General features: G+C 53.4%; 10 protein-coding genes across 10 annotated transcripts; 7 read left to right on the forward strand and 3 right to left on the reverse strand.

Moving 5' to 3' along the window:
* Positions 1-1,766: 1,766 nt before the first annotated feature.
* On the reverse strand, positions 1,767-4,145 carry M409DRAFT_68470 (glycoside hydrolase family 31 protein; the record flags this gene model as incomplete). The annotated part of the gene is made up of 2 exons (XM_033817858.1): positions 1,767-4,063; positions 4,130-4,145. 2 exons carry the CDS (start codon positions 4,143-4,145, stop codon positions 1,767-1,769), a joined length of 2,313 nt encoding a protein of 770 aa, XP_033664455.1.
* Positions 4,146-4,653: 508 nt separating this feature from the next.
* On the forward strand, positions 4,654-7,163 carry M409DRAFT_57452 (uncharacterized protein; the record flags this gene model as incomplete). Its single annotated transcript, XM_033813632.1, has 3 exons — positions 4,654-5,130; positions 5,172-6,440; positions 6,501-7,163. The coding sequence occupies 3 exons, from the start codon at positions 4,654-4,656 to the stop codon at positions 7,161-7,163; spliced, it is 2,409 nt and encodes an 802-aa protein (XP_033664456.1).
* Positions 7,164-7,823: 660 nt separating this feature from the next.
* On the reverse strand, positions 7,824-8,978 carry M409DRAFT_68471 (uncharacterized protein; the record flags this gene model as incomplete). The annotated part of the gene is made up of 2 exons (XM_033817859.1): positions 7,824-8,760; positions 8,821-8,978. 2 exons carry the CDS (start codon positions 8,976-8,978, stop codon positions 7,824-7,826), a joined length of 1,095 nt encoding a protein of 364 aa, XP_033664457.1.
* Positions 8,979-10,330: 1,352 nt separating this feature from the next.
* Positions 10,331-11,050, forward strand: M409DRAFT_57454 (uncharacterized protein; the record flags this gene model as incomplete). Its single annotated transcript, XM_033813633.1, has 1 exon — positions 10,331-11,050. The coding sequence occupies one exon, from the start codon at positions 10,331-10,333 to the stop codon at positions 11,048-11,050; it is 720 nt and encodes a 239-aa protein (XP_033664458.1).
* A 462-nt stretch (positions 11,051-11,512) lies between these two features.
* On the forward strand, positions 11,513-12,646 carry M409DRAFT_26180 (uncharacterized protein; the record flags this gene model as incomplete). Its single annotated transcript, XM_033807993.1, has 4 exons — positions 11,513-11,617; positions 11,670-11,719; positions 11,769-11,997; positions 12,050-12,646. 4 exons carry the CDS (start codon positions 11,513-11,515, stop codon positions 12,644-12,646), a joined length of 981 nt encoding a protein of 326 aa, XP_033664459.1.
* A 236-nt stretch (positions 12,647-12,882) lies between these two features.
* Positions 12,883-14,517, forward strand: M409DRAFT_26181 (uncharacterized protein; the record flags this gene model as incomplete). Its single annotated transcript, XM_033807994.1, has 1 exon — positions 12,883-14,517. The coding sequence occupies one exon, from the start codon at positions 12,883-12,885 to the stop codon at positions 14,515-14,517; it is 1,635 nt and encodes a 544-aa protein (XP_033664460.1).
* Positions 14,518-17,161: 2,644 nt separating this feature from the next.
* M409DRAFT_68474 (uncharacterized protein) lies at positions 17,162-18,637 on the forward strand (the record flags this gene model as incomplete). Its single annotated transcript, XM_033817860.1, has 2 exons — positions 17,162-17,295; positions 17,356-18,637. The coding sequence occupies 2 exons, from the start codon at positions 17,162-17,164 to the stop codon at positions 18,635-18,637; spliced, it is 1,416 nt and encodes a 471-aa protein (XP_033664461.1).
* A 104-nt stretch (positions 18,638-18,741) lies between these two features.
* Positions 18,742-19,200, reverse strand: M409DRAFT_26183 (uncharacterized protein; the record flags this gene model as incomplete). Its single annotated transcript, XM_033807995.1, has 1 exon — positions 18,742-19,200. One exon carries the CDS (start codon positions 19,198-19,200, stop codon positions 18,742-18,744), a length of 459 nt encoding a protein of 152 aa, XP_033664462.1.
* A 421-nt stretch (positions 19,201-19,621) lies between these two features.
* M409DRAFT_57457 (uncharacterized protein) lies at positions 19,622-21,115 on the forward strand (the record flags this gene model as incomplete). Its single annotated transcript, XM_033813634.1, has 1 exon — positions 19,622-21,115. One exon carries the CDS (start codon positions 19,622-19,624, stop codon positions 21,113-21,115), a length of 1,494 nt encoding a protein of 497 aa, XP_033664463.1.
* Positions 21,116-21,590: 475 nt separating this feature from the next.
* M409DRAFT_57458 (uncharacterized protein) lies at positions 21,591-24,612 on the forward strand (the record flags this gene model as incomplete). The annotated part of the gene is made up of 4 exons (XM_033813635.1): positions 21,591-21,674; positions 21,725-21,950; positions 21,999-22,443; positions 22,512-24,612. 4 exons carry the CDS (start codon positions 21,591-21,593, stop codon positions 24,610-24,612), a joined length of 2,856 nt encoding a protein of 951 aa, XP_033664464.1.
* Positions 24,613-25,246: the final 634 nt, after the last annotated feature.

Here is a 25,246-nt window from a genome sequence, read left to right on the forward strand (position 1 = left end):
GGACGTGTCCGGTCACTGCAGGAGATGTAATGTCGCTCACACCACCAATCTGCGTGAAGGCTCTGCCGATACGTGTCAACTAGGGGGACCAGGCCGGGAGACGTTCATGTGTGGAGTAGGAGAAATGTGTCGTGAGGCTGAACAAGGGGTGCAAGAGTGTTCGAGGCTCACACGACCACGATACTGTCCATGTGAAATACCTCTGCTCGGGGAAGTAGGCTCTTTGACCAGGAACGACCGGTCTTGAGCCTCCAGCCTGGCCGACGACATCGAACAGGGCGAGACTGATCGTGCTATCGAGTCCGTGTCGGCGTTTCCGTTATGCAGGAGGAACGTACTGACTGCCGTCTTCCTCCATGCTCTCTGACCTGCGCCTCGCTCACCTACCAGGCCGACTGTCATTGGCCGGATTGCGCAATAGACCGTCAACGTCCCTGCATGGTCGAGCTGTGGCTTACGCGTGAGATGGAGACGAATGCACCGCCACGGTAGTGGCGACGAGAGCCTGAAGTGGGCTGCGATCTTCAAAGTTGGTTGATTTGAGTAAAAGTTGGTTTGATGGCGTTGTGCGTTCCTGCGTTGTTCCTGGCTAGTTGCTAGCCTCTCGGCTGTCTTCCATACTACTCGACATGGTCGATGAGATTTTTCTCTGTCATCCCGCTGTGCGGCGAAACCCAATGGATGATATTCGAGTGGAAGTTTGCATGTCAAATCTGTGGGCGTCCCACCGCATGTGTTTGGATGCCGAGCAGCAATGTGCCGACGCTATCCAGGTTGGTGGTCTCTGTTTCATGGCACATGGAGACGGCACGCGGATCCCCTGAGCGGATGGCTGGGAGCGACAGTCGACAGTGGTATAAGGGGCGTGGATGGAAGTCGTGCTTCCGAGACATGCTACTGCGGCCGCAATCTCTGGCATGTCCTTAGGATCCAATCACTTGCATAACGTCGTGAGCTGTGGTTTTGCCACCTGATACATCGTCTCGATAGCGAGGAGCTGGTCGGATGGGATGGTTTGCGACGGGTAGGGCTGGTGTCGACCAACGTGGCCTCGGACCCGAAGATGGATGTGTGAGTGAAAGCCTGGATGCGAAGACAGTCATCATGTTCGAAGGTCTGTGCACGACTGAGCCACAATCGTGGCTGGTGACATTGAAATTCAATGCCCCAAGCCGTTCTGACGTCTGACGCGGCCACTCAACAACAACAACGACACTGCACGTCCAGCTGCGATCACGATGAACTCCAGGTCAGATTTTCAGAGGGCGGTGCTGCTGGCCGACGCCGTGGCCTTTGGAGATAGCTCCAACTAGAATGTCATATGTGAGGCGCTGCCTTAGCCTCACGAGCCTCATCTGGTCCAGACTCCTTGCGCCGCTGATCCTCGACCTCATCTGGCAGGTACTGCCACTACACTTCACTCTCCAGCTTTACAAGGGCCTTTCTCCTCATCATCACTATACTACTACTCTACACCTAAACGGCCTCACTGCGGCGAGACTGCTCTATATTGTCTTCACAAGCGCGAGCTGAACGCAACGGCAGCGCAATTATCATGGCTTCCACCAGATTGGCACAGCACTACGTCGATTGAAGTTAAAGACTAATGACGTGAGTTTAGAAGTAAGTTACGAAGTGAGCTGAGAAGGAGTTGAGGAGTGAGTTACGGAGCAAGCTGCGAAGTAAGTTAAGGAAAGGTTGCCGCACCTCACGGACTACCTACTCAGGAAGTCAGAACAGACCACGATCTGCACCGCCACATCTTCTCAGTAATTCTGGTCCTTACTGAGACGGCGCACTCGAGCTTCCATTCCTTTAACATTCCACACGCCACGATCTTCTTCCGCCTCCAGAACGGCAGCGAGCTTCCCCTCGGCGTCATACAAGGAAAATCTCGAGTCTGCCCTCGGCTCATACAGTCGGACCTCATGCTCTCCAGGCAATGTCCAGTCGTACACGGTACGTATTGCCCCAGGCTTGCCCATTATCAGAATTGTCCCTTCTCTTACATACAATGGCAGCGTGTCGAAGCCATGCTTCTCTTTCACCCATTGAGGGCCTTTGATTGTGCTATCATCCCAGATGCTTGTCCACGTTCCTCGTGGGAGGTAGAAGTCGACTTCTCCAGTCTCGTCGAAAACGGGAACAACCAAGATGCTCGAACCCAGCATGAACTGTTGATCACACGACCATGCAGTACGGTCATCGGGAAACTCCAGCCCCATCGCTCGGACACTCACAGGCCATCCTTGCTTGATGGACTCCATGGCTTGGCTGTACAAGTAAGGCATCAACCTGCACTTCAACTGTGTGAACTTCTGAAGCACTGCCGAGCAGCCTTGCTCGCTCTTGTCGTCATCGTCAATCAGCCATGGCACACGATACGAATTGCTTCCGTGTAGTCTTGAGTGCGAACACAGCAAGCCAAACTGGACCCATCGTTTGTAAATGGTCGAATTTGGATATCCCTCAAAGCCGCCTATATCCACGGACCAGAAGGAGAATCCTGACAGCCCCAGTGACAGACCGCCCCGCAACGATTCCGCCATTGCTTCGAAGGTACTCTCGCAGTCGCCGCCCCAGTGGACAGGAAACCGCTGCGTGCCAGCACAAGCTGACCTCGCGAAGAGAACCGCTTCGTCTTTCCCGTACCGATGCTGCAACGCCTCGAAGACGAGCTTGTTGTAGATGAACGAGTAATAGTTGTGCATCTTCGCAGCATCCACATTTGTGTCATGCCACCGTACATCTTGAGTCGGAATTCGCTCGCCAAAGTCGGTCTTGATGGCATCCACGCCTGTGTCGAAGAGCTTCTTTAAGCAGTCGACGAACCACGTGCAAGCTTCTGGGTTCGTGAAATCAACAATTCCCATTCCAGCCTGCCACAGATCCCACTGGAAGATGTTTCCGTTCTTGCGCTTCAGCAGATATCCCTTCTCAGCAGCCTCTTTGAACACCGACGATGCCTGTCCTAGATACGAGTTGACCCAAACACTGACTTTGGTGATTAGACCCGACTCCTTCAGTCGCGCTATCTGACCCTTTGGATCCGCGAAATGCGAAGACATGAACTCGAAGTCACACCAATGGAATCCTCGCATCCAGAAGCAGTCGTAGTGGAAGACTTGCACAGGAATATCTCGCTCGCGCATCCCCTCCAGGAAGCCATTGACTGTCTTCTCGTCATACTCAGTCGTGAAGGAAGTGCTCAGCCAGAGGCCGAAACTCCACGCAGGGACCTTGTTCGGCTTGCCAGTCAACATCGTATACCTACTCAAGACTTCCTTCGGCGTGGGACCGTAGATGATATACCACTTCAACCTCTGACCCTCAACACTCGTCTGCACCCGACAACACCTCTCACTCCCAATCTCCAGCTCGACCCTCTCCGGCGCATCGATAAAAACACCATAACCCTTACTCGACAACCAAAACGACACATTCTTATACGCCTGATCACTCGACGTCCCCCCATCCACATTCCACAAATTAATACTCTGGCCGACTTTATTCAACGCACCGAACCTCTCCCCCAGACCATACACCTGCTCGCCCACCCCAAGCGTCGTCTGCGTCAGGATGTAATGCTTAAAATCCCGCATATCAGCCGTCTGCATCGGACTACTCGTCGCAGGAGAATACGCCAACCCGACGCTTCGATTCAGGAGAGACGTCAGCTTATGCCTCCCATCGGTACTATGGAATCGAATGTCAAATGTATGAGGTAGGGCCGTCACCGTAGCTGCGATTCCCCCCGCCGTGAGTGTCGTTCCAGCATCGCTCTTCTCAATCGAAGCATCGACAGGAGGTCTTCCATCCGGGAAAAGATCAAAATGCGGTCCCTGATCCCCAGCGCCGTGCCAGTGAGTGACTTCCACGGAGAGTATTCCATCCGTCACAGCTTCCAAGTCTACGGTCAAGGTCGATCGGTTGAGCGTGTCGCCTCTCGAGTGGATCTGGGCTGTTGGGCAGAGGAGGCTGATTTTGTTGCTGTCTTGTTGGGTGAGGGAGTAGATTTCTTCGGCGTATTCGACTCTTTTGGAGGAGGCTTGGAGCCACATTCCTGATGTTGAAAGTTAAAGAGAGTATATTGACTGCCATTGTTGGTATGGTATGGATGAGGGAATACCATCGCGGAACTTCATCTTGAATGTCGTCTATCCTGAACAACCTTGGAAATCAACTCCGATATTTACATCGTCCTTGAAACAGGCAGAGGCAAAGGGAGTGAAGATGACCTACATGCAAAGACAGTTATATTCGAGGGGTAAGGTAAGAGGAGGAGTAGGTGAGGTCAACGGAAAAACACGCTCCGAGTTCTATATGCATATGCAGCTCGGGACATCACCTACCTTACCTACCTACACATACCACTGTGGCTTAAGCGAGCAGATCCAGTTCTGCAATTCAACAGAATATGAAAGCGTCCATACTACTTACCTTTTAACAGGACCATTTATCTGGTACATTGCACACTACTGCGAGGGCTTAAAACATCACTCGCATTGCTCGCCTTCACTGCACCACCACACTTGCTCGACCACAATGAAGAGCACTCGCCTGTCCGCGGACACGGCGAAGGAGCATCGGGCTGGAAAAGTGCCAACACTGGGCCCGGATCGAAAGCGCCGCGCCATCCGTAAGATGTGAACCATGACACGAGGTTCAGTCGACGGACAGCCTGCCATGAGACGAGCCCAAATGAAGCACGATGTTGTTACTACTCGACGCGACGAGTTAGACGGTAAGATGCAGAGCGAAGACGACGAGACGCTGAGCGACGACGACCAAGAGCATGCGAGTGTTGATGAAGATGCTAGCGAACATGAAACGAATGCTGCTCAACAGGTCTTCAGTCAGATCAAGAATCTGGCCGTCCAAGACTTTATGGGCAACACCAACAACAGCTTGCCAACCCCTACGAGTACAAGTGACTGGCATTTCCTCAATGCGCTCGGGCAGCTCGAAACGCACATGCTGGATGGCCACGACGAACAAGTCAAGATATGCATCGACGAGCTTCTTCTCCACACAGCTGCATTGGAGATACCAGAGCTGCCAGCCCATTTGAGCACCGACTCCATCGCCACCTCGACCAAGCCCGCCTCTACTGGTTCTATCCCTGCTCCGGTTCTACTCCCTCAGCCGACTCTATAGCTACCTCGACTAAGCCTGCTTCCACTCGTTCTATCCCTTCCGCCGGTTCTACTCCCTCAGCCGATTCTATGGCCACCTCGACCAAGCCTACTTCCACTCGTTCTATCCCTTCCGCTGGTTCCACTCCCTCAGCCGACTCCGTCGCCACCTCGACGAAGCCTGCTACTTGGCAATGCGCAGTCTGCACGCTGATCAATCCGGCCTCGTTCGTATGCTGTGATGCTTGTGGCGGTGGCTCCCCTGCCGACATCCAGGCTCACGACGATGCATCTGGTCACACCGCTGCTCCAGTTGAGCGTGAGAAAGTCAACAAGAAGCGCAAGCTCGAGGAATCTACCAACGCCACCGCGACCTCCAACGCGCCCTCCAACACGCCCTCCACAGGGTCAGATCAAGATGATTTCACTCGAGAGGTGCACCATGTTGCAATGCTTTCCATGCTCCTAGGGCGCAAGGAAATGTCAAGTGAGGTTCTTCTCGCGCTCGAGCCAGAAGTTGATGATGTTGAATCAGCCTACGAGGGAAAGCGCCAGCACGATGATGCGCCCACCGGAGAGAAGTTACACACGAGCCGCAGGCAGCAACCCAAGAACCTCATAGCTGCACTCGAGGAGAGGCTCAAGCTACGCACTGGTATTATGACCTTAGGACAGTGGACAGGAACTGGTACTGATGGGGCCATTGCTTTTTCTGAGTCCAATGACGGCACTGCATTCTGTCAACAGCTGACAAAAGAGTTCGATAACTTGCCTCCGGGATTCTCCATTCTCAATGAATACACGAAGTGGCGAGCTGCGGGCGTTACCCTCGACATCCTCCCCCGATGGCTGAAGCTCTTGTCTGAGATCATGACCAGCGACCCACAGTTGCCACCTGCGCGAATGGTTGCTCCTTCGGGCAAACTCGACTCGAAGATCCTCATCGTGATGCATTATGCGTCTGATTCGACAACGGCGTCTCTCGAATATGGCAAAACGAGAGACTTGAAGAGTCCATGCCCCAGGACCGTCGACAAGAAGCTTGATACCGAATCCCTCCTCTTCGTGGACACAGCGTGTATTCGCTTGAGCAACGCGCAGACCCTGCGCTCCAACAACTCGAAGTACGCGAACGAGCCATACAAGGCGCTTGTGTCTCCCAAAGGTTGCGCTGCAATGGATAGCTTCTTCCAGTGCATCGTGGACAACACTTCAGCCAAGGTCATCATTTCTTTCGGTGATACCCCCATGAAGAAGACGAAAGCCGCCATGAATCCGACCCACTGCTTCTCTCTGAAGGACAACGTACCAATGTGTGGCAAGTTCATGCATGTCATGGCGGTGATGAATAAAAATGGCTCTTAGAAAAGGCTCCATTTCATCATCTATCACCCAGAGCGCATGATGCACGGATTGTCGTACCAGCACGGCGAGCTCTGCGACCTGCTCGTCAACACTGCCTGTGCAGTGGCTGGTCATGCCGCTCGAGATCCGAACTATCCCATACGATTCGCCCTGAAGGACTATTTCGCTCACAGGAACAAGACTGTGCTTGGACCCATAGCAGAGGCTCAGAGCTCAGGGACGCCCAAACGCACCGGCGACAAAGAGAGTTGTGAGATAACAAGGTCGCTGATAATCAGCGCCAAGGGGGTCGCGGCCCAGACTCGAATGTTCAACTATGCCATGACGTACTTTCCTGTCAAAGTCTTCGCGGCATGGAACTGTTACTGCCTCCTTACCGGCATCGGTGGTTATCTCGACTCGCTTCCGTTGAAGCCACTCCTCGAGCTCTTTCCTGACAATCCTGACATCCTCATCGGTGGCCTCCATCCAGATATTGCTGATTTGCCCGCTGCCCATGCATTGTACATGGCGCTGCATGATCCGGAGTTTACTCGGTGGTTCAAGTGGCCAGAGGAAGGTCTCAACTCGGCCGAGCAAGTGAGGGAGCAAGTGAGGGAGCAAGTGAGGGAACAAGTAAGGAAGCAAGTGAGGCAGCAAGTCAAGGAGCAAATGAAAAAGTAATCAAAGGAGCAAGTAAGGAGTAAGTAAAGGAGCAAGTGAAGAATTAAGTGAAGTTTTAAGTAAGGAAGCAAGTAAAGGAGCAATAACAAGTGAGGGAGCAAGTGAGGGAGCAAGCCTGATCCAACAACCAGATCACTTAACACCGTATGGCGCAACACTGGTTATATCAGCCTCCTCGATGCCAAGACCAAATCTACGAGGATGGTCCTGGCTTGGTGACGATGTCGTTCTTCGGGGTTGTTGAAACTTGGGACGTGCCGGCCTTGAGCCGTTTGTCGTTGGGCTTTGATGGGCGGTTTGATGCCCAACTGGAGTGGACAGTCCACGTGCGTGATTGCGAGCCTTTTGCTCTGATCCGGATAGAGCGGTGCTGTCGGTGTGAGTGATAGCCCTCGCAGAAAGGGGACGACTTTGAGTATGAAGTGTTGAGGGCACAAGCACAACCCATACTATACCGTATCTCATCTATGCATCCCGTCCACCAGCATTTCCATCTTTTAGCAGCATATGTATGTCCATGTCCATCCTAACGCCGATCGAAAACCCCAGAGCAGAAAGCCTCCCAGTGTCGTGTAATATAACAGTCCCTCACCAGCGCCTTCGCTCGAAATAACAGTATCAAACATCCCAAACCCACCCACATGTGAGCGCCTCTCCTCACTAAGCAGCAGGTCGCCAGCCAGGTGGGTTGGGTATGTTTCGTCCAGCACCTTCGGCTTCGCTCTGCGCGGGGCGCTTCGAATCCTTGCGTGACCTTTGCTCTGCTTGCGCAAACATCTGCATTGTATGTTCCCAGATTTTGGGGCCCAGGCCCATCTCGCGGTACTTCTTCAGGACGCTCTCGTCGCCGGTCGATTTCCCGTCCCAGTCGAGGAGGTAGGCGCCACTGCCAGGTTGGAAGTCGGTCCCTCGCATCGCGGTCAAACCTGGTGGGATAGGGATTCCTACGCCGCCGTTTGCGGCAGGGTAGCACTGGCTGGTCATTTGGAAAAAGTGCCGCTCGCCGGACTCTTGAACGTTGAGGATCCATGGCGTCATGACGGCGTACATGACTTTGACCGCTAGTCTCACTGGCCCGCTCAGCTCATTTGCAATACCTGTCTTGACCGTGCCAGGATAGGAATGGCTGAAGGATGTGCCTGGGTATCGTTTGGCGAGTTCTTCGATGCTGAAGTCGGTCATCACGACGCAGTGCGCCAGGCAGGCATGGAGGGTGAAGTCGTGCTTGAGGTCGAGGTCGTCAACACGCACGTCACCCTCAGAGCCGGCGGCGAGGACGGTGATAACACGCGAGAGCTCTCCAGCCTCGGAGGCAGCCGTAATGTTCGGCATGAGGTTGAGGATACATCGTATGCGTGCGTAGTAGTTGACGACCATCTTACGATCCATGCCTTCAGGCGTTTCTGTTCGGCCGCGGAGGGTCATGAAGCCTGCTGTCAGGAACAGGAAATGAATCTTGGGCTCGCGCTCCCTGAGTTCGGCACACAGCTCGTCGACATTGCGAATCAAGCTGATATCTTTTTGGATGAAGATTGCCTTGCCTTGGGGGTTTAACTCGTGCAGTTGGTTGCAGATCTTATTGCCACGTTCTTCGCTCCTGCGCACCATGTCAGCTTCGCTCATCATGTCGTGGGGTACAGATTGGAGGGTCTCGAACCTGCCGATGATGTACGCCCGCGGTCGTGTGGTGCGTATGAAGAGCTCTTTGGCGGTGCTCTCTCCTATGCCCCCTGTGCCGCCTACGAAGACGGCCACGAGATCCTCCAGCCCCTTGGCTTGGGCATTGGACTCGCGGACGGTGTCGATGCGAACCATCTCAAGGTTCGCGCCCTGCGTGAGGGTTAGGAGGTGGTCGAAAAGTGGTGGCTCCGCGAAACAACATACGTAGATGAGATTCTCTATCTTGGCGAATACGTGGCGTGGGCAGGCAATGGCCAACCCACTGGTCTGCACCGCAGCGGCTTGTTGGTTGGCGAGTACTGGAGACCCGGTAGCGGACTGGGGCGCGACAGGGTGTCCTGGCCACAAGGGTCCCGAAGATCGAGGGTGGATGATGAAGAAGAAGTCGGGACGGTTCAACGCTGGAGATGAAAGAATTGCTGTCTCACTGCCGCCCGCTGCTCGAGTCTTCTCATATCTTCGACGCGCTTTCTATCGGCTTCGAGGCGCCCGGGAGCGGCTGGGCGAGGCCAACACTGCTCGATTGAAGCTGTCCCGGAAAGGATGAAGCAGACGGAAACCTGTGGCGATATGGTGGACTCCCGACACTGCTAGTTCGTTGGTGAAAGGATGCTTTCGCTGGGTCGAATTCTGGTGTGGCGTTGTCGATGGCGATCCAACGCAAAAGGAAAAGCCTCGACTCCTTTCTCCTCCCCGAAACTATCCGTCTTCAGGTCGCATGATTTCTGCATTTTTGCTCGGTACACTGCGTGAGACCAGGGATCGCGGAGTCATGTCCGAAGCGGTATCGATTCATCGAATATCATTACTCTCGTCGTCCCAGATCGAAGTGCGGATGAGGTGCTGGAGTTGGTGACGTCACTGTTGCTATGCCACAAGCCACATCACCTGCCCAGATGCTCTTCACAATTCGACTTTCATCTACACCTCCAACTTGGAAGAGTTGATGACGAGTGATTACTGACCCTCCTCTGGGCATGGGCACAACCTTTCGACGACCTCACAACGCCAGCTTCGGCACGGCTCTTCGCTCCATCTCAAGGGATACCATTCAGCGGGACAAGGAAGATATTCCACTGCAACGCAGGTATGACCTTTGAGGATAACACAAATCTTGTCATCTCGAAGTTCAACAAGAGATTTGACGGAAGGGGTTTCTATCATGATCCATTTCTTTCTTGCTTTCTTCCTTTTCCTTCCATGTGTCTACGATTTCGTCCCGAGCAGTGGCAATTGATGCTGAAAGAGAGCGTCAGGTGATACACAACCTCATTTCTCGCGACGCCCTTTCCGGGCATGACTTTGTGGCGATGATGGCACTTACGGAGGTTCTGCATTCGCAGAGACGTGCCGCTGCCTGCAGCCTCGCATTTTTCGGGTTGCACTCGATCGGTGAGTAGCTCCCATCCGCTCGAAGGTGAGCTGAAAATAAAAAGTCCTTCGAAACCGCTCTTCTGAACTTATCACCTTCAACTGATATTGGTGCCATGGAACACAAATCAGCCAATACCGAGCGAATGACCGGCCCCAAACGCAAGCGAGACACTATACTAGAGGATGCCCCCAATCCAAAACGCAGAGAACTCTCTAGCGACCATGAAGCCCTAAAGGTTGAGGAAAAACAATCCACCTTCCTTGGCCTTCCACCAGAACTCCGCAACTCCATCTACGCCCTCGTCTTCACATTCGGAGACTGTAAACCATACAATCCCGTCCCAGCCTATCGTGGCCTCCACTCATGTCAATGCCGTGGCCAGACCCTCATGCGTGTCTGTCGCCAAACCCGCAAAGAAACACTCGCGCTCTTCTACCAGAATCACGAATTCCGCCTCTTGCTCAGCGATGATCACAAGCTTGCCGTTCAGACATGGCTGGACTCATTGGCCCCTGATGCTTTCAATCACATCAAGCGATTTCAATTTCGACAGAAGGAGAGACGGTACGAAGGGCAGTATTGGCGGTGGACCAATGTTTATGCAACTTTCGTGATTGGCGAGGCAGATGTGGAGGTTGCGGTCGTGGTTACGTCGGAGGCGACAGTCTCTCGTTCTACTCATGAGAAGGTCGAGATGGAGGCGTCCGAAGAGTTGGAGGCTTCTTTCAAGAAGGTTGCTGCGTCAATGGACAAAGTTGAAGGAAGGCCAGTTCTGACGAGAGCGAAGATGTTGGAGTTGCTGGAGGTTGTTGGGTGGAAACCATCAAAGTGAGCATCTTCTTGGGTCCTCGATCGTGTGCTCAATGCGGAACATCTATCCTACCCATCGCTGGCCGTTGGATAAACTCGAACAGTGGTCCCGAGCTTTGTCAAGACCATGAGTGACGAGATCACGAAGGCATACGCCTCGTTCCCGGAAATCGACGACGATGATTGATCAGAACCGAGCCTCAGCATTTATAGTGCTTCACATGTGTGAGATGGCTGGGATGGGTGCACCGGCATTTGAAACGAATACTCGGCCCGACAACACGAGTTGTTGCAGATGGAAGGCAGAGCCTCCAGCTTCCCTTTGACCCAACCTGTACAAGTACCGATGGCCCACATCATGCAACACGACTTCGACTGGAAGACCGCAACGCCGTCTACATAAGTGCACCATGTCTCTGAATGCAAAGAGTTGCGCAGGACTCTCCGATTTTCAAGAACCGTTCAACGTCAAGACACCACCACAATGCCTCAATCAACAGTGAAGCTGGCATCAGGCCACTCCATGCCTTTGGTCGGGTTTGGGCTCTGGAAAGTTCCAGCAGAAAGCGCAGCAGACACCGTCTATAACGTGAGTTCTGCCACCATCAGCAACGATACCGTGAAAGGCTGACGGTTACCAGGCCATCAAAGTCGGCTATCGTCTGTTTGATGGCGCCCACGACTATGCGAAGTAAGTCAGCCCTGTCCTTACTTTGTCCGTCCAGACTGACCTTCATTAGCGAGAAGGAGGCCGGTCAAGGCATCAATCGTGCGATCGATGAAGGCCTCGTCAAGCGAGAAGACATCTTTGTGACCACCAAACTGTGGAACAACTTCCATCGCAAGGAGCATGCTCTCCAGATGGCAAAGGCACAGAACGATGCCTGGGGCCTGGGTTACATCGATCTCTATCTCATCCACTTTCCGGTCGCTCTGAAATATGTCGATCCAAAGGATATCAGATATCCTGTAAGCTCACCCCTATTGCACTTGTCCGACTGTGGCTGACTTGGCACCCAAGGGCTGGTGGTTGGACAAGGACCACAAAGAGATTGAACTCGACAAAGTTCCCACCCAGGAGAGTTGGCAGGCTCTCGAAGAAGTCGTTGATGCCGGCATCGCCAAGTCCATTGGTATCTCGAATGCCCAAGCACAACTCCTCTACGACATCTCGACATACGCTCGCCACCCAATCTCATCCCTTCAGATCGAGCATCACCCATATCTTGTCCAACCCGAACTCATCGAGCTGGCCAAAGATCTCAGCATCATCGTCACAGCATACTCCTCGTTTGGACCCCAGTCATTCCTGGAGCTGCCACCAGCATTCCGCGAACGTGCGAAAGACACCCCTCTTCTCTGGGACGTTGAACCCGTGAAGAAAGCTACTGAGCGGACAGGCAAGACACCTGCGCAGGTATTGCTACGGTGGGCGACGCAGAGAGATATCGCCGTCATTCCAAAGTCGAACAATGTCAATCGGTTGCAGCAGAACCTCGAAGTTTCGGACTTCGATCTGACGAAGGAGGAGATCGAGGCGATTGCGAAGTTGGATAAGGGTTTGCGGTTCAATGATCCGGGGTTTTATCTGCATAAACCGTTGAGGATCTTTGCGTAGACGATGTAGCATCAAATACACAGACAAGTAATGTCAATCACCCCTTGTGGTCTCTTTGATGCCTGAGGCACCAAAAGCTCTCTCGGCAGGATCCGGATCCTTCCGAGCTTCGTCCTCGGAAGTCACAAGCGCCGGCCTAGAATAGTAGCGCGTGTGGGACTTCAACTCCAGCTCGCAGATCGCCAACAACATCATGGAACCCATCTCCGTCAAGCGCTTGGCCGTATCAAAGCAGCATGCCGCTGCGTTCAAATGGATGTTACAAATGTCGGTCTCGGAAGATACGCTGTGACTTGACCCGACCAGGCTGCCAGCGATGCGCCATACATGGAGTCAAATGCCCAGGCTACAGGACCGAGAACCCTGGCGATATCGAATTTCGAGATCAGACGGGCCTCGTCTGGCAACGAGCGAAGGACAATGACGACTTGAAAACCGGACATGTCTCTAAACCACTGGATCTGAGCCATGATCCTTCCCCCGGCTCAAGCTCGTCCGAAGATTCGCTGATCTCGGCCCATCAGAATCAACTGGGAAGACTGCAGAGTCCGGCTGCGAATCGGGCCCAGCTTTACAGCGCCTTCATGGACACCTATATTCCTCAGAACTTTCTGCCAGAAGAGTCAGTGTTCAAAGATGCTCATTTTGGGTGGCTGGGCATGGCGGTGTCCATTTCTGAGCCGAAGCCAGCCTTGAAGCACGCACTCGATGCTATCAGTCTGGTTCAGATGGGCAGCATGCTAAATGATGAGCAACTGTTGCGCAAATCAGTGGAGTCATATACTCTGGGACTAAGGAGCCTGGCGCATGCTCTCTCCAATCCCAAAAACGTGTATGCCGATGACATCATGGCCGCCTCCTCGGTCCTATGCCAATGTGAAATGTATAATGAGATCAAGCAACATGGCCAAGGCTGGCTCGGCCATCTTCAAGGCCTGCAGAAGATCATAACCGCTCGTGGGCCGCGCGCTTTGAACAGCCAACTTGCGCGTATGCTCTTCTATCAATCGACGCGGACTTCCTTGGCGAGCTCTCTTTTATCACGCAAGACATCATACTACTCCGCCCCAAAATGGCTGGCTGCGCAGGTCAAAGTCGATCTCCACGAGGACTACAGCGACTCTTATCGATCAGGCCAGCAGATACCCGGGCTCTTGGAACGCTGCGACAACCTCGATGTGGACTCGCCTCACATAATGGATGATATTGAGGATCTGCTATACGATTGCGAGACATTGCTATCCGGTATGAAGGCTGAAGTGGCAATGCTGAGCTCTCGGACGGTTAAAAATGGCAAAGCCTGTTTCACGTTGGCTGACATCACGAACTTCACGGCTTTCACGACTCTTGTGCAAGATCGAACGCTCGACCGGGCGTATTGGTTCTCCAGCTATCTCAACTGCTACCTGTACTCACAATACTGGCTGAGGATGTTTCTCCTGAGAGGCTGCACACAGCAGGTGCATTCTCTTCGACAGCAGGTGGTGCCAGGTTGGAACCCGGAAAAGGAGGCCGCGGTCTCTGAAACAGAGGTACTCGGATACGTCATGAACTTGTGCCGGTGTATTCCATATTTGGTCGAGCCGTCGAACTGCACCATTGGGTGCATCTGTTCTTTCTTCCCTGTCCATATTGCCACACAGTATTTTCGGGACCACGGACATTGGCAGTGGGTTGAATGGGCGCGCTGCGTACGAAATGCCATTTTCAGCAAAGGGTTCAGCATACCTGTGAATTATGACGATGGGCCTTACGGTGATCGAATAACCGAAAGGGATCAAGACATCGAACGTCGCTTCAACTGGATCGACGACAACAGCAATTGCATGCCTTCTGGGCCTTTTCGATATGCTTCTTCAGAAGCCACTTGAGACGTTTTGCCAGTTTCGACGACTCGGGAAGCTCTGCGCGGCTCCTTTATGCATCGAAGACTTGCTGAGAGTTTGATTGACGTTTGCGTCTTGCCACGCTACGTCAAAGTCACCTTCGCTGCCGACAATGTTGGATCAGGCGTTCTGGCTGGTCACCGCTGGTCTATCGAGTTACTGACGGATCCTGCGGTCCGTCATACCGGAACGTAATTGTTGCCGTGCCGTGGAGTCTACGTCGGGGCTGAGAGGAACTCGAACGTGGTTGAGGACTCTGTCACTCAGTGAAGAGCGAAGCCTTTGAGACGGGCTGCGTGCCTTCTCCATGCGTTCGTGTGTGAGCGTGGCAACGAGAAGTCGCACGACTCGCCCAGACAGCGTCGCTGCGAGTGTCATATCCGCACGACCCGCTGCCAGTAGCCCCTGTCGGAACGTCAAGTCGGTCGTGTCGACTGTGCCATCTCTGTTGCACTTTGGATTCAATATACTCAAAGTACCCTCTTTCCTCGACGAACAACTCGATGGCGAGTCTTCTTGAGACAAATTTGGCTTCTGGAAGACACCGCCAGCCTGGCTCGTATGTTAAGCTCAATTGCTTGAGTCGCTCGAAACAAAGTCAAATTATCATACAGCCAACGCTTGTTGATTGCGCAAGATGGGTTCTTGGACAAGCTTGGGGCTTCGAAAGTGATCACCTTGTTTCAATGTCCCTTGGATGTGCCTGCAGTGTTGACGACATTGTTCTTCCCCAGCATCGAACTTCGCCGCATCTCACAATGCATTACCGCTCTCACCCACTCGCGACGTTTCGAAAACCTGATGTGTCTTCGACTTGTAACATTCGCAACGTTCATCTCTGCTCACCGAAGCTGGTCGTTCTGTTCGCAAGTCGATATGCTTGCTATCCAAGGATATTCCACTGCATCCATGGCCTGCCTGCAATCAACTATAACGATGAAGATCAATTACGATTTGCAGCACGGAACGGACGCAGCAGACGACAGCACGAAGTCTCTGAGGAAAGTTGTGCTCAACGGAAAGGTTCGTCAAGGCGAGAACGCCGCGGCGTCCGCTTTGCGATGGATATATAAGACCGAAGAATAGCAGCTTGAACACCTTCGATCCAGCAGAGAGCCAGCCTACTCCCAAACTACAGCACCAGGCACTACATACAGTCTCTTCCCCAGTCTTCAGCAACAACAGTCAACATGCAGTTCAAGACCATTGCAGCTATCCTCCTCGGCGTCACCGCCACCGGTGCTCTGGCAGGCCCGGTCGCCCAGGTACGTTTTCCTAATGTGGTCGTATAGTATTACCAGCAGAACACTGATCTCTTTCTAGCCTGACGTCGCCATCCAAGCCCGTGCCGACCAGGCTCAGCAGAACCAGCAAGCCGGCCAGGCCCAACAGGCAGGCCAGGCGAAGCAAGCTGGCCAAGCAAAGGCTGGCAAGCAGGACTATGATCCAGAGGACTATGGTGCGTAGCAATGTCCAAGTCGATGCAATGCAGCCATCTGATCTTTGTGCTCCCAGACGACGACGACTACAACAACTACGGAGACCGCTACCAGCAAGGCGGCCTTGACCCGTACTCGCGCAATGGCTACGGCAACGGGTACCACAATAACAATAACCGCTGGGGCAACCGCTGGGGAAGCAATGGCCACGGAAACAACAGGTACAACAATGGCTACAACTACGGCCGTGAGTTAACGTGTGACTCCGTCAGCTGTTCAGTTCATACTGATTGAATAATCAGGCCCCTACCGCGGCAACCAGGGTGGATACGGCCGAGGTGGCCAAGGCCATGGTGGCTATGGTCAACAGGAGTAAGTATCGAGCGCTTTTGAGCCCCTGTAGACTTTGCTAATGCAGGATTCAGCCACTGCCCACTTCAGTCTTGCTACGCTCCTAACGGATGCAATGGCTGGAACGGATTTTGCGTTGGTGGTAAGTACTACACTCTAACATCTGCCCGCCCCCCCATGCCATCAGGTTTCGCCTTTTTGCTGAACACACGGCATACTGATCACTTTCACAGGCATCAACGCTGGCTGCCCTTGCTTTGAGTAAGCATCTCACAACAGTCCTGGGCAATGACAAGGGACTACTTTGTCGAGTCTCGTACCTCTTCTGTCCCGCTCTGGCAATGGTCTTCGGATAGTACGTTCTTTTAGGCTGGCTCCTATTGTCTTCTCTACTGTCTTTTCCATGAGTGGCTTAGATAATACCAAAATCATCTGTCAGCGCTGCTCTCATGGCTTTCCAACCTCTCTGTCACGAACCATGCTCAACAACTTTACTACTCTCCGTGAGAATAGCAATGTCCCTCTGCATGCTAGTATACATGTGGTCCCTGTTTAGGCTAAAAGACGGCGATCTCGGGCTTGGCATTGGTGCAGATCGCCTCGCCCGCGCTATCTGAACCTCACCCCTCCGCACCGGCTATCTGCAAGTCTATGCCAAGAACGAGGGCGAAGATGCTGTGCGGCCGGCCGTCTTGTTCTGGAGATAGGCCAACAATTCACAGAAGACATTCAGAGCATCGACCCAGCGACTGAGTATCAACAAAGCCTCGCCGCCACCGACTCTTCTGTTGTTTGACTGCCACATTCCTTCGCTCTCTGAGCGCCTCGCCACCACTAACATGGGCATCTTGCACAAGATACGAGTGGCCGTCTGGGGCAAACCACCTCCGACAAAAGCTGAATCGAGACTCTTGCTCAAAATTGATTTCTTTATCTTGACGTATGTCTGCTTGATGTACTGGGTCAACTACTTGTGCGTATACTTAAGAAGCCACTTCGTCTCGTATTCAAGACATTCGCTAACGTCTCTCAGGGACCGCGCAAATCTGAACAATGCCTACGTCTCTGGCGCGAAGGAAGATCTTGGCTTCAAGGGCACCCAACTCAACCAGATCAATACAATTTTCTACGGCGGCTACATGGCTGGCATGATCCCGTCTAACCTGATCATGCAAAAGGTCCCGCCCAGGATCTGGTTGCCGACGACCTGTCTCTGCTGGGGATTTCTGACGCTGGGGACGGGCTTCACGCAACACCCATGGCAGATTATGGTGATCCGTTTCTTCCAGGGCTTCTTTGAAGCCAGTTGCTTTGTCGGCACTCAGTGGATTTTGGGCTCATGGTTCAAGCCTGCGGAGATTGGGAAGAGGACGGCGATTTTCACGAGTTCGGGACTTGCTGGAACGCTGTTCTCGGGCATCATGCAAGGGTCGATTTACACGAACCTGGATGGAGTCTCTGGTCTTGCTGGATGGAGATGGCTGTTTGTGATAGACTTTCTGATCACTTTCCCTGTTGCGATTTATGGGTTCTTGGTCTTCCCCGATACGCCGTCGAGTACACGCGCAAAGTATTTGACTGGAGCGGAAAAGACGCTGGCTATAGAGCGGCTACCCGAAGTGGACAAGCAGCGAGGTGTCCTGGGCTGGAGTCTGATCCGCCGTGTCGTCCTTTCATGGCATTGGTGGGCCTTCGTTCTTCTTTGGATTGCGGGCTCGAACACAGAGATGTACTCCAGCAACGCCATCATGCAGCTCTGGCTCAAGAGCACAGGAGACTACACGGTCCAACAAGTCAACTATATCCCGTCGTCCGTCAGCGGGTTGGGAATCGTTGCGACACTGATCCTGGGATGGTATAGCGACTACAATACTCGCAACCGCTGGCACGTCGGCATCTTCCTCTCATTCACAGCAATCATCTCCGGTGCTTTGATGCTGTCTCCACCCACTCGAGCCGCCAAATTCGCAGCCTTGATCCTGAACGGCTGCCAATATGCCGGCCAGACCGTCTTCTTCGCGTGGGCGAACGATCTTACGAGAAAAGACGACGCCATGCGCTCCATCGTTATCGCCTCGATGAACATGTTCAGCGTCGCGGTGTATCTTTTCTGGAGCTTGCTGTTCTACAACACCACACAGGCGCCGGACTGGTATGAGGGTAACTGGGCGATGATTGCTATGGGGTGTTTCTTGTTTGTCGTTACGATCGTCTGTTATCTGCTGCAGCGCAGGCAAGAGAAGCAAGAGGCCATGGAGGACAACAGTTGGGGTTCTCCGATTGAGAAGATTGAACTTGATGGTGTGAAGGCTTGAGCGATTCCGTGTCTCAATATCGATGTCGCTGCGGGATTACCTTCCATAAAATGCTGATGGACGGGCCGTGCCACCTAATCGGCTCCAAGGCACAAACCGCAGCCTCAATGAAACTCTTGTATGCCGTAGAACATGTGGTAGGCGTACGAAGTCCACCTCCCATCTTCGTGCCTTCTCCAACAGGACAAGATTGTCCCTGCCCGCCGAGTCTCCTCTAGAAACCCAGTGAGGTTTAAGTGCAGCAGAACCGTGGCCTTATCCAGCCGCTCATCCACAATCGCCGAACTGTTCGTAATGGAGACATGGAGTCCAGGGCTCAAATCTGCGACATCCTTGTATCCGTCTACAAAGCCTTGCGGCCCCTTTAGCATCCTGCCATGCAATTCAATGTGGATATCGGGATCCAGGACATCCTGGTAAGCTGTACTATCGTATTGCCGGCCGTTCAAGCGATCCAGAAGTGATTTGTTGAGACTTATGAGGAGATGGCCAGTAGACTCGGACAGCATCTTCGCTACGCTCAGGGCGTCTTCATCTTTTTGTTTTCCCAACTTGTCGGCCATTGCGATACAGTGTTAGGATCGTCTTCTTTCGGTCAACGTTCTTCTGAGCTGACACATTCATGGCCGGGATGCTGGCTTCACAGTCATTCTGTGGGACGTCTTGGAGAGAATAAGAGGCCCTCGGTCTCGTCTCTGAATTGAGCAGTTTCGCTTGCTTGATAACTACTTCCTCCTGAGCTTGTCAGACTCGGTTTCCACGGTAATAAACTTCTGAGATTATGATGGTTGGCAGTAGGGCTGAAGGCTGAACAACTGAACGGGCGAAGGATCCAAACCCAATCCCCTTCTCGCCACCAGCAGGTGCAGCCGAGGTCCAGACCGTGAGATGCGCCTGAGATGCGCGCTCTACACGCAACAACAGCTATATGCAGATACACGTCTTCATGCTAAATACTCATCAACAGCGTAACAAGGCCCCAAAATGCGTGCACGATTCAAGCCTCCTGCAATGCCGCGAGAGGATCTGCTCGGGGCTGATCGGGGAAGTCCGACCATGTATGTGATCAAGCAAACCAGTGAGGAATGCCGCCTCGAACCTGAGAAGGAGTCATGCGAGGCGGAAGACGAAACAGGAGTGCCTTGCGCGCTGTGGGAGGGAGGCCATGAAGCAAGAAACAAACGAGATGATTCCAACTCGAGATGGGCTTTGATCGCTCGGAACGAATTCCATCGACCAACTGGGCCTGCGTTTGTATCACCATCTGGATCTGTATCAATCACGATAGCCTCTCCCGTTGCGTACCGGCTACAATTCAGAACACGATCATGCGACATCTGGTTCCCACAGAAGCTTGTCAGTGGAATGGAGGCAGCTTTCGGCTTCATGATGATGTCAATGCATACTTGCCCGGCACTGGTCGTGGCACTGGATGCATCTTCGCTGTGCCATCTCGGTCAGGAGTTTGGCGACCCGAGACTCTTCAAAGCAGGCTTGGGCATGCACACGACTGCGCTTAGCCTTCTCAGAAAGGAACTTGAAAATAGCGCAGATCGGTTGAACAGAGCTCATGTGGGCACTATCGTCACGCTGCAAATCACTGAGGCATTCAGGACCATGGACTTTGCCGGCGAGGGCTGGCTACATCATTCGAAGGGTCTCACTGCGTTGCTTGACAACTTAGACGATGATATGAAGGCAGACCCAAACGCTCCCGGGTGGCCTGAACTTGTTGGTTGCTCTTTCTATTTGTTCCACTTCTGGTCCGGTATCGCTGCAAGGAGGCGAATTAGATCATTCGGTCAAAGCGGTGGCACTGCTCTGATTTCGATTGCAGAGCAAGTGCCGGAGGCTCTGAAAAAAGCAGACGCAGCCTGCGAGAAGGGGGCTCAATTGTCATTGGAAGAAGGACTCCGAGTAATCAACATGCTGAGTACGATCGAACATGAGCTGGAAAGCTGGACCAAATTCTGGAATCCATGCATGCGAAGCGGTCCATTTCACATTGTCAACTCTACGAAGCTCTTCCACTTCCAACCAGCCAAGGGCAAGCGCTCGAAGAACCCTTTCCCATTGAGCATGGAGTTCAGAACTTTCTTTGACGCTCTCGACCACGCTGTCTGCACCGCAAGCTTGCTGGTCGTTAGGGAAGCCATGATTGACACCTGCCAAACACTCTTGAAGGGACCACATGAGATCTCTTCAAGTTTTGGCAAGCGGATTGGTGCCCTCAAGGCCGCTGCACATAGCTGCGCCGACAGCCTATGCATGGCAATACCATACTTCCTGTTACCTTCTAACGGCCAGTATGGGCACGTCATAGCCTCGCATCCTCTCGTGTGGCACAGAGGTGGTATGTGCGTTTGCAGAAGGAACACATCGAAGCTGTGTCGGAAAAGCTGCACTGGTGTGCTCAAGCTGGCAAACGAATTCGACAACGAGGACTGCGTACCCTGTGATGAGGAGTCAACGCGATAGGCACCTCTCTGTGCTTCTAACCGTACGGCAGCTATCATACTTGAGCAGGCTTACTGTTTCGTACGGAACAATTAAGCTGATTCAAGTTGCCCTCTTTGCAGGAGAACCAGGAAGAGCACGACCGGCAAGCTCGGAATCGATTATATCCAAACTTGAAGGTTTTCAGAGGCAGAACGCTGGCCTGGTAATGTCCTAGCGTCATGATTGTGCTGGAAACTTGGCTCCAGCCCCTGGCTCACCAATACCGCTTCAGCTTTTGCTTACCAGCTGGACGACATTCCGCTTACGACTCGACATACATTCAATATGAGCTCGACGATCTCTGGTGTACTACGCTCTGCAACACATTCAGTTGATCAAACTATGGAGCAGAAACTCAACGACCCGCACGGAAAATGGTCAGGGGCAGCATCAAAAAGGACATGGCGTCCGCGCGTTTCCTCCTGCTCCGTCCTCTTACCTTTGCACAATCACCATGTCTCTGCCCAAGAGCGTTCTTGTCAGCCTTTTGGCTGCCTTCGTTGCAGACGCCGCACCCCAGATTGGCGTTCCCAAGCCTGTGAGCAGACTTGCACATATTGCAACGACAAGGCACTGACAATTTGACAGCCCGTTGATCCTCTGGTCAAGACTATTTTCACAAACCTGCCATCATCTCTTCCTACCGATGTGAAGACATCCTCGGCCATCATTGACGGTGCTACGCGAGCAATCATCATTCCTGCTACGCTGCCCACTACCACACCACAGGTTGTTCAAGACGCCAGCAAGACTGCTGCAAATGTCGTACAGACCGTCACCGCTTTCCTGGCTGATCCAGTTCCGTCGAAGACAGGTAAGCGAGTCCCCGTAAGTCAAGAATACTACTGACGTGATCTCACAGTCAATCTCTCAGCAAGCGCCTCAATTGCTACTACTGCGTCCGTTTCACCACCTCCTATCATCAACAATGCTTCGGTTCCTGTCCTGTCCGGCACGCAAACAGTGGGTGTCACCTCAATTGGTGACCAAGCGACCAAGGTTATCGAGTCACTCATTGCAACTGCTTCACCGCCAGGTCCAGGTGCTGTCGTCCACGATGCTGCTCTGAGCACCTGCGGCATACTTGGCGCCGAGTACAACGATGGCGATCAAATTACGTCTGGAGATAACACGTACACGGTCCACTGCAGCCAAGACAACGGGCAGGGTGCATTTGCAATCCAGTTCGTGGCTTGGGGTGGCTTCAACGCTTGCCCGGCTGCTTGTGACAACACCCCTGGATGCACAGGCTTCACCTTCGTTGGAGAGGAAACCGGCTTCTGCTACTTGAAGAGCGCCGAAGGCACGTACTTGCCTGCTTTCAGATTCATCACTTCTGCTTTCAAGAAGAGGGCCCCCCTGGTGGAATTTCCAGCTCGGCCTCCAGCCGCGCTCCAAGCTCTTCTCCAACTTCCAGTGCTAGCGGAACTCCCAGCTCGTCCACCAGCAGTGCTCCAAGCTCTTCCCCAACCTCCAGCACTGGGCAGTCTTGCAGCCAGCTTGGCAAGACCTACGTTGACAGCAAGAACCAGACCTACACCATTGCCTGCAAGACTGATCTTCCTGGCAATGATATCGGTGCTGTTCAGGCCTCATCCTTCACCGAATGCTTCGATGCGTGTGCCAAGAAGGACGGCTGCGTCGCGTTCTCCTTTCTCGGTGGCAGCGGCTCGGACCCTTGCTATCTCAAGAACAGCGCAGTAGCCAGTGCGTCGAATCCCAACAATGCCGACTCTGCGTACCTTCCAAGCGCTCGACCCTCGCAGACGTCACAAGCCGGACAGAGCCCATCTTCGAGTGGCAGTTCTAGTGCAGCGCCCACCGCCATAGCAGCTGGATCTTGCGAGGCCCTCGCCAAGGGCAGTGGTCCCAGCCAGTTTACCGATGAATTTGGCTCACTGTACAAAATCACTTGCAAGCACGACATCCCAGGTGGCAACCTCAAGGCTGTCACCAGCCCGACATTCCAAGACTGCTTTGCCCAGTGCGATCAGACCCTCAACTGTGTGGGCTTCTCTTGGCTTAACGGTTACTGCTACCTCAAGACATTCCAGCAGAACTCCATCTCCGAGTCCCCGGCTGATGTCGCCGTCAAGGTCCGCGCTGGACCAGGTGTGCCTGGGACGGTCACTGGTGGAGTTGGCAACAGCTGTGCCACCATCACCATGCCACAGATCTCTGCCACGTCTGTCGTTCCAACCCCTTTGGTCTCAGCTGGCGCATCTTGCAAGCAGCTCCCACCTCAGGTCGGCCTTTACAAAGTCACTTGTGGTTATGATGCGAATGGTGGCGATCTTTCGCTGGCTCAGGCCAACTCCTTCTCGGCTTGTGTCCCACTCTGCGACACCATGCCAAAGTGTATCGGCTTTGCGTGTGTTGGTGGCTCAGGAGCAGGTATCTGTTACTTCAAGCAGGAGCACAAGCCAGAGGGCGCCAACTCTGCTGTCGACATTGCTTTCAAGCCATCTGTCGATGCCACTTCCGCCATCGCTACGCCGACCGGACTTGTTACCTCTGTCATCACGGCAGTTCCATCTGTCAGCACAACCATCCTCAATGGCGGCGGTGGTATTCCATTCACCAACGCCCCAAGCTCGAGCAAGGCCAGCACATCTTCTTCTTCTGCATCTTCCCCAGCATCGAGCTCCACCTCTACTTCGACCAGCACCAAGAGCTCCAGCACAACTGCTGCTCAGACACGCGCTCCGTCGACTGCGACCATAGAGCCCACCAGACCAGTCGTGCCAATCTGGCCGATAATCGTCGATCCCGATGCTAAGCCGGAACCCACCACCACGAAGAAGAAGGCAGAGAAGCCAAAGGAGACCCCAAAACCAAAGAAGCCCGTGCCATCCACGACCACCGGCGACGGAGTCTTTGAGCCCTCGATGACGCCCAAGGCGCCTCTCCTGAACCCAGGCTGGCCCATTCCAGATCAAAACGATTGGGGCAGCAGCTGTGATGAGTTGCTCGAGAAAAATCCCTTCAAGCTCGTGACTGAAGTCATCCGCGGCAGGCAGTCACTTGGTGAGTTCTACGTCCAAACACCGCTCGGCGAGAACAGTGCCGCGCCGAACAACCCAGGTCATGGCGCGAAAACCGCCGTGGTCGGCCGCAACGTCGTTCACGCTGCGAGCTTCGCTTGGGCCCGTGGAGACACGCTCGCTATGATCAACAACGTTGACAGTGTGACTAGGTGCTATCATCCGGGTTTCTCGCTCATGCCGCCGAAGGTTGGGTTCGGAGAAGTCTCTTTCATTCCACAGTGGGGTTCAGAAGGCGCTTCTCTCTCCAGACACACTGGTATCTCGTTTGATTTGCACGGTGCTCATGAGTTCGGTGGATGGAGAGTCTGCGAGGGCGATCAGCAACTCAAGTGGATTGTTGCTGGGGAGTCGCTCGATGAGGGGAGGTGTGCTGAGGTGATGCTCAAGCCGGAGGGTATGTGTGAGGGCGAGAATTGGGTTGAGGGTTGATTCTGTTGATAACAGTAAGAAGAACACAACATTGCTTGGAGCTGATGGCACTTGTCCGCCTTGCTTGAGGTTGCCGTTGGCAATCTACATTAGGTAGTTGTTGGGTCTGGGGAAAGTCATTACTTCTTTCTCCAAGTCATTGCTTCTTTCCTCACTCTCTGTTATTGGCTGTGCCGCGCTTGCTTCCATGTGAGATCAGTAAGTGATGGAAGGCGACGTCGAGTCTTGTGTTGTCTTCCTGGCTTTGCTTTCGTCTCCACCACATCATCAGAACAAACGTCACATCCGTACAGCAGAATATCCGCGAGCAAAGCCACCACCCAATACGACAATCCTCGCAATGCAGACATTCCATCCCATCATCAAAAGGTCAACACCATGGACAAGAACACCGTCACCATAGTCAAGCCCTCCACGACCCCATTGGCAACCGGATTTCTGGACAGCTGCGAATGGAGCGATGCTTTGCCACTTCTCATCCTCGGCTGCACGGTCGGAATCCTCATAGGGATCGGCCTTACATGTCTGCTACAGTACTCTCTGGAATCGAAGCATACCGGCCAACCAGAGCACACCGACGAATCAAAGCATACCGGCGGACCAAAGCACACAGGCGAGCCAAAGCATACACGCA

Source organism: Zasmidium cellare, assembly GCF_010093935.1.
Source record: "Zasmidium cellare ATCC 36951 unplaced genomic scaffold M409scaffold_30, whole genome shotgun sequence".
NCBI lineage: Eukaryota > Fungi > Ascomycota > Dothideomycetes > Mycosphaerellales > Mycosphaerellaceae > Zasmidium > Zasmidium cellare.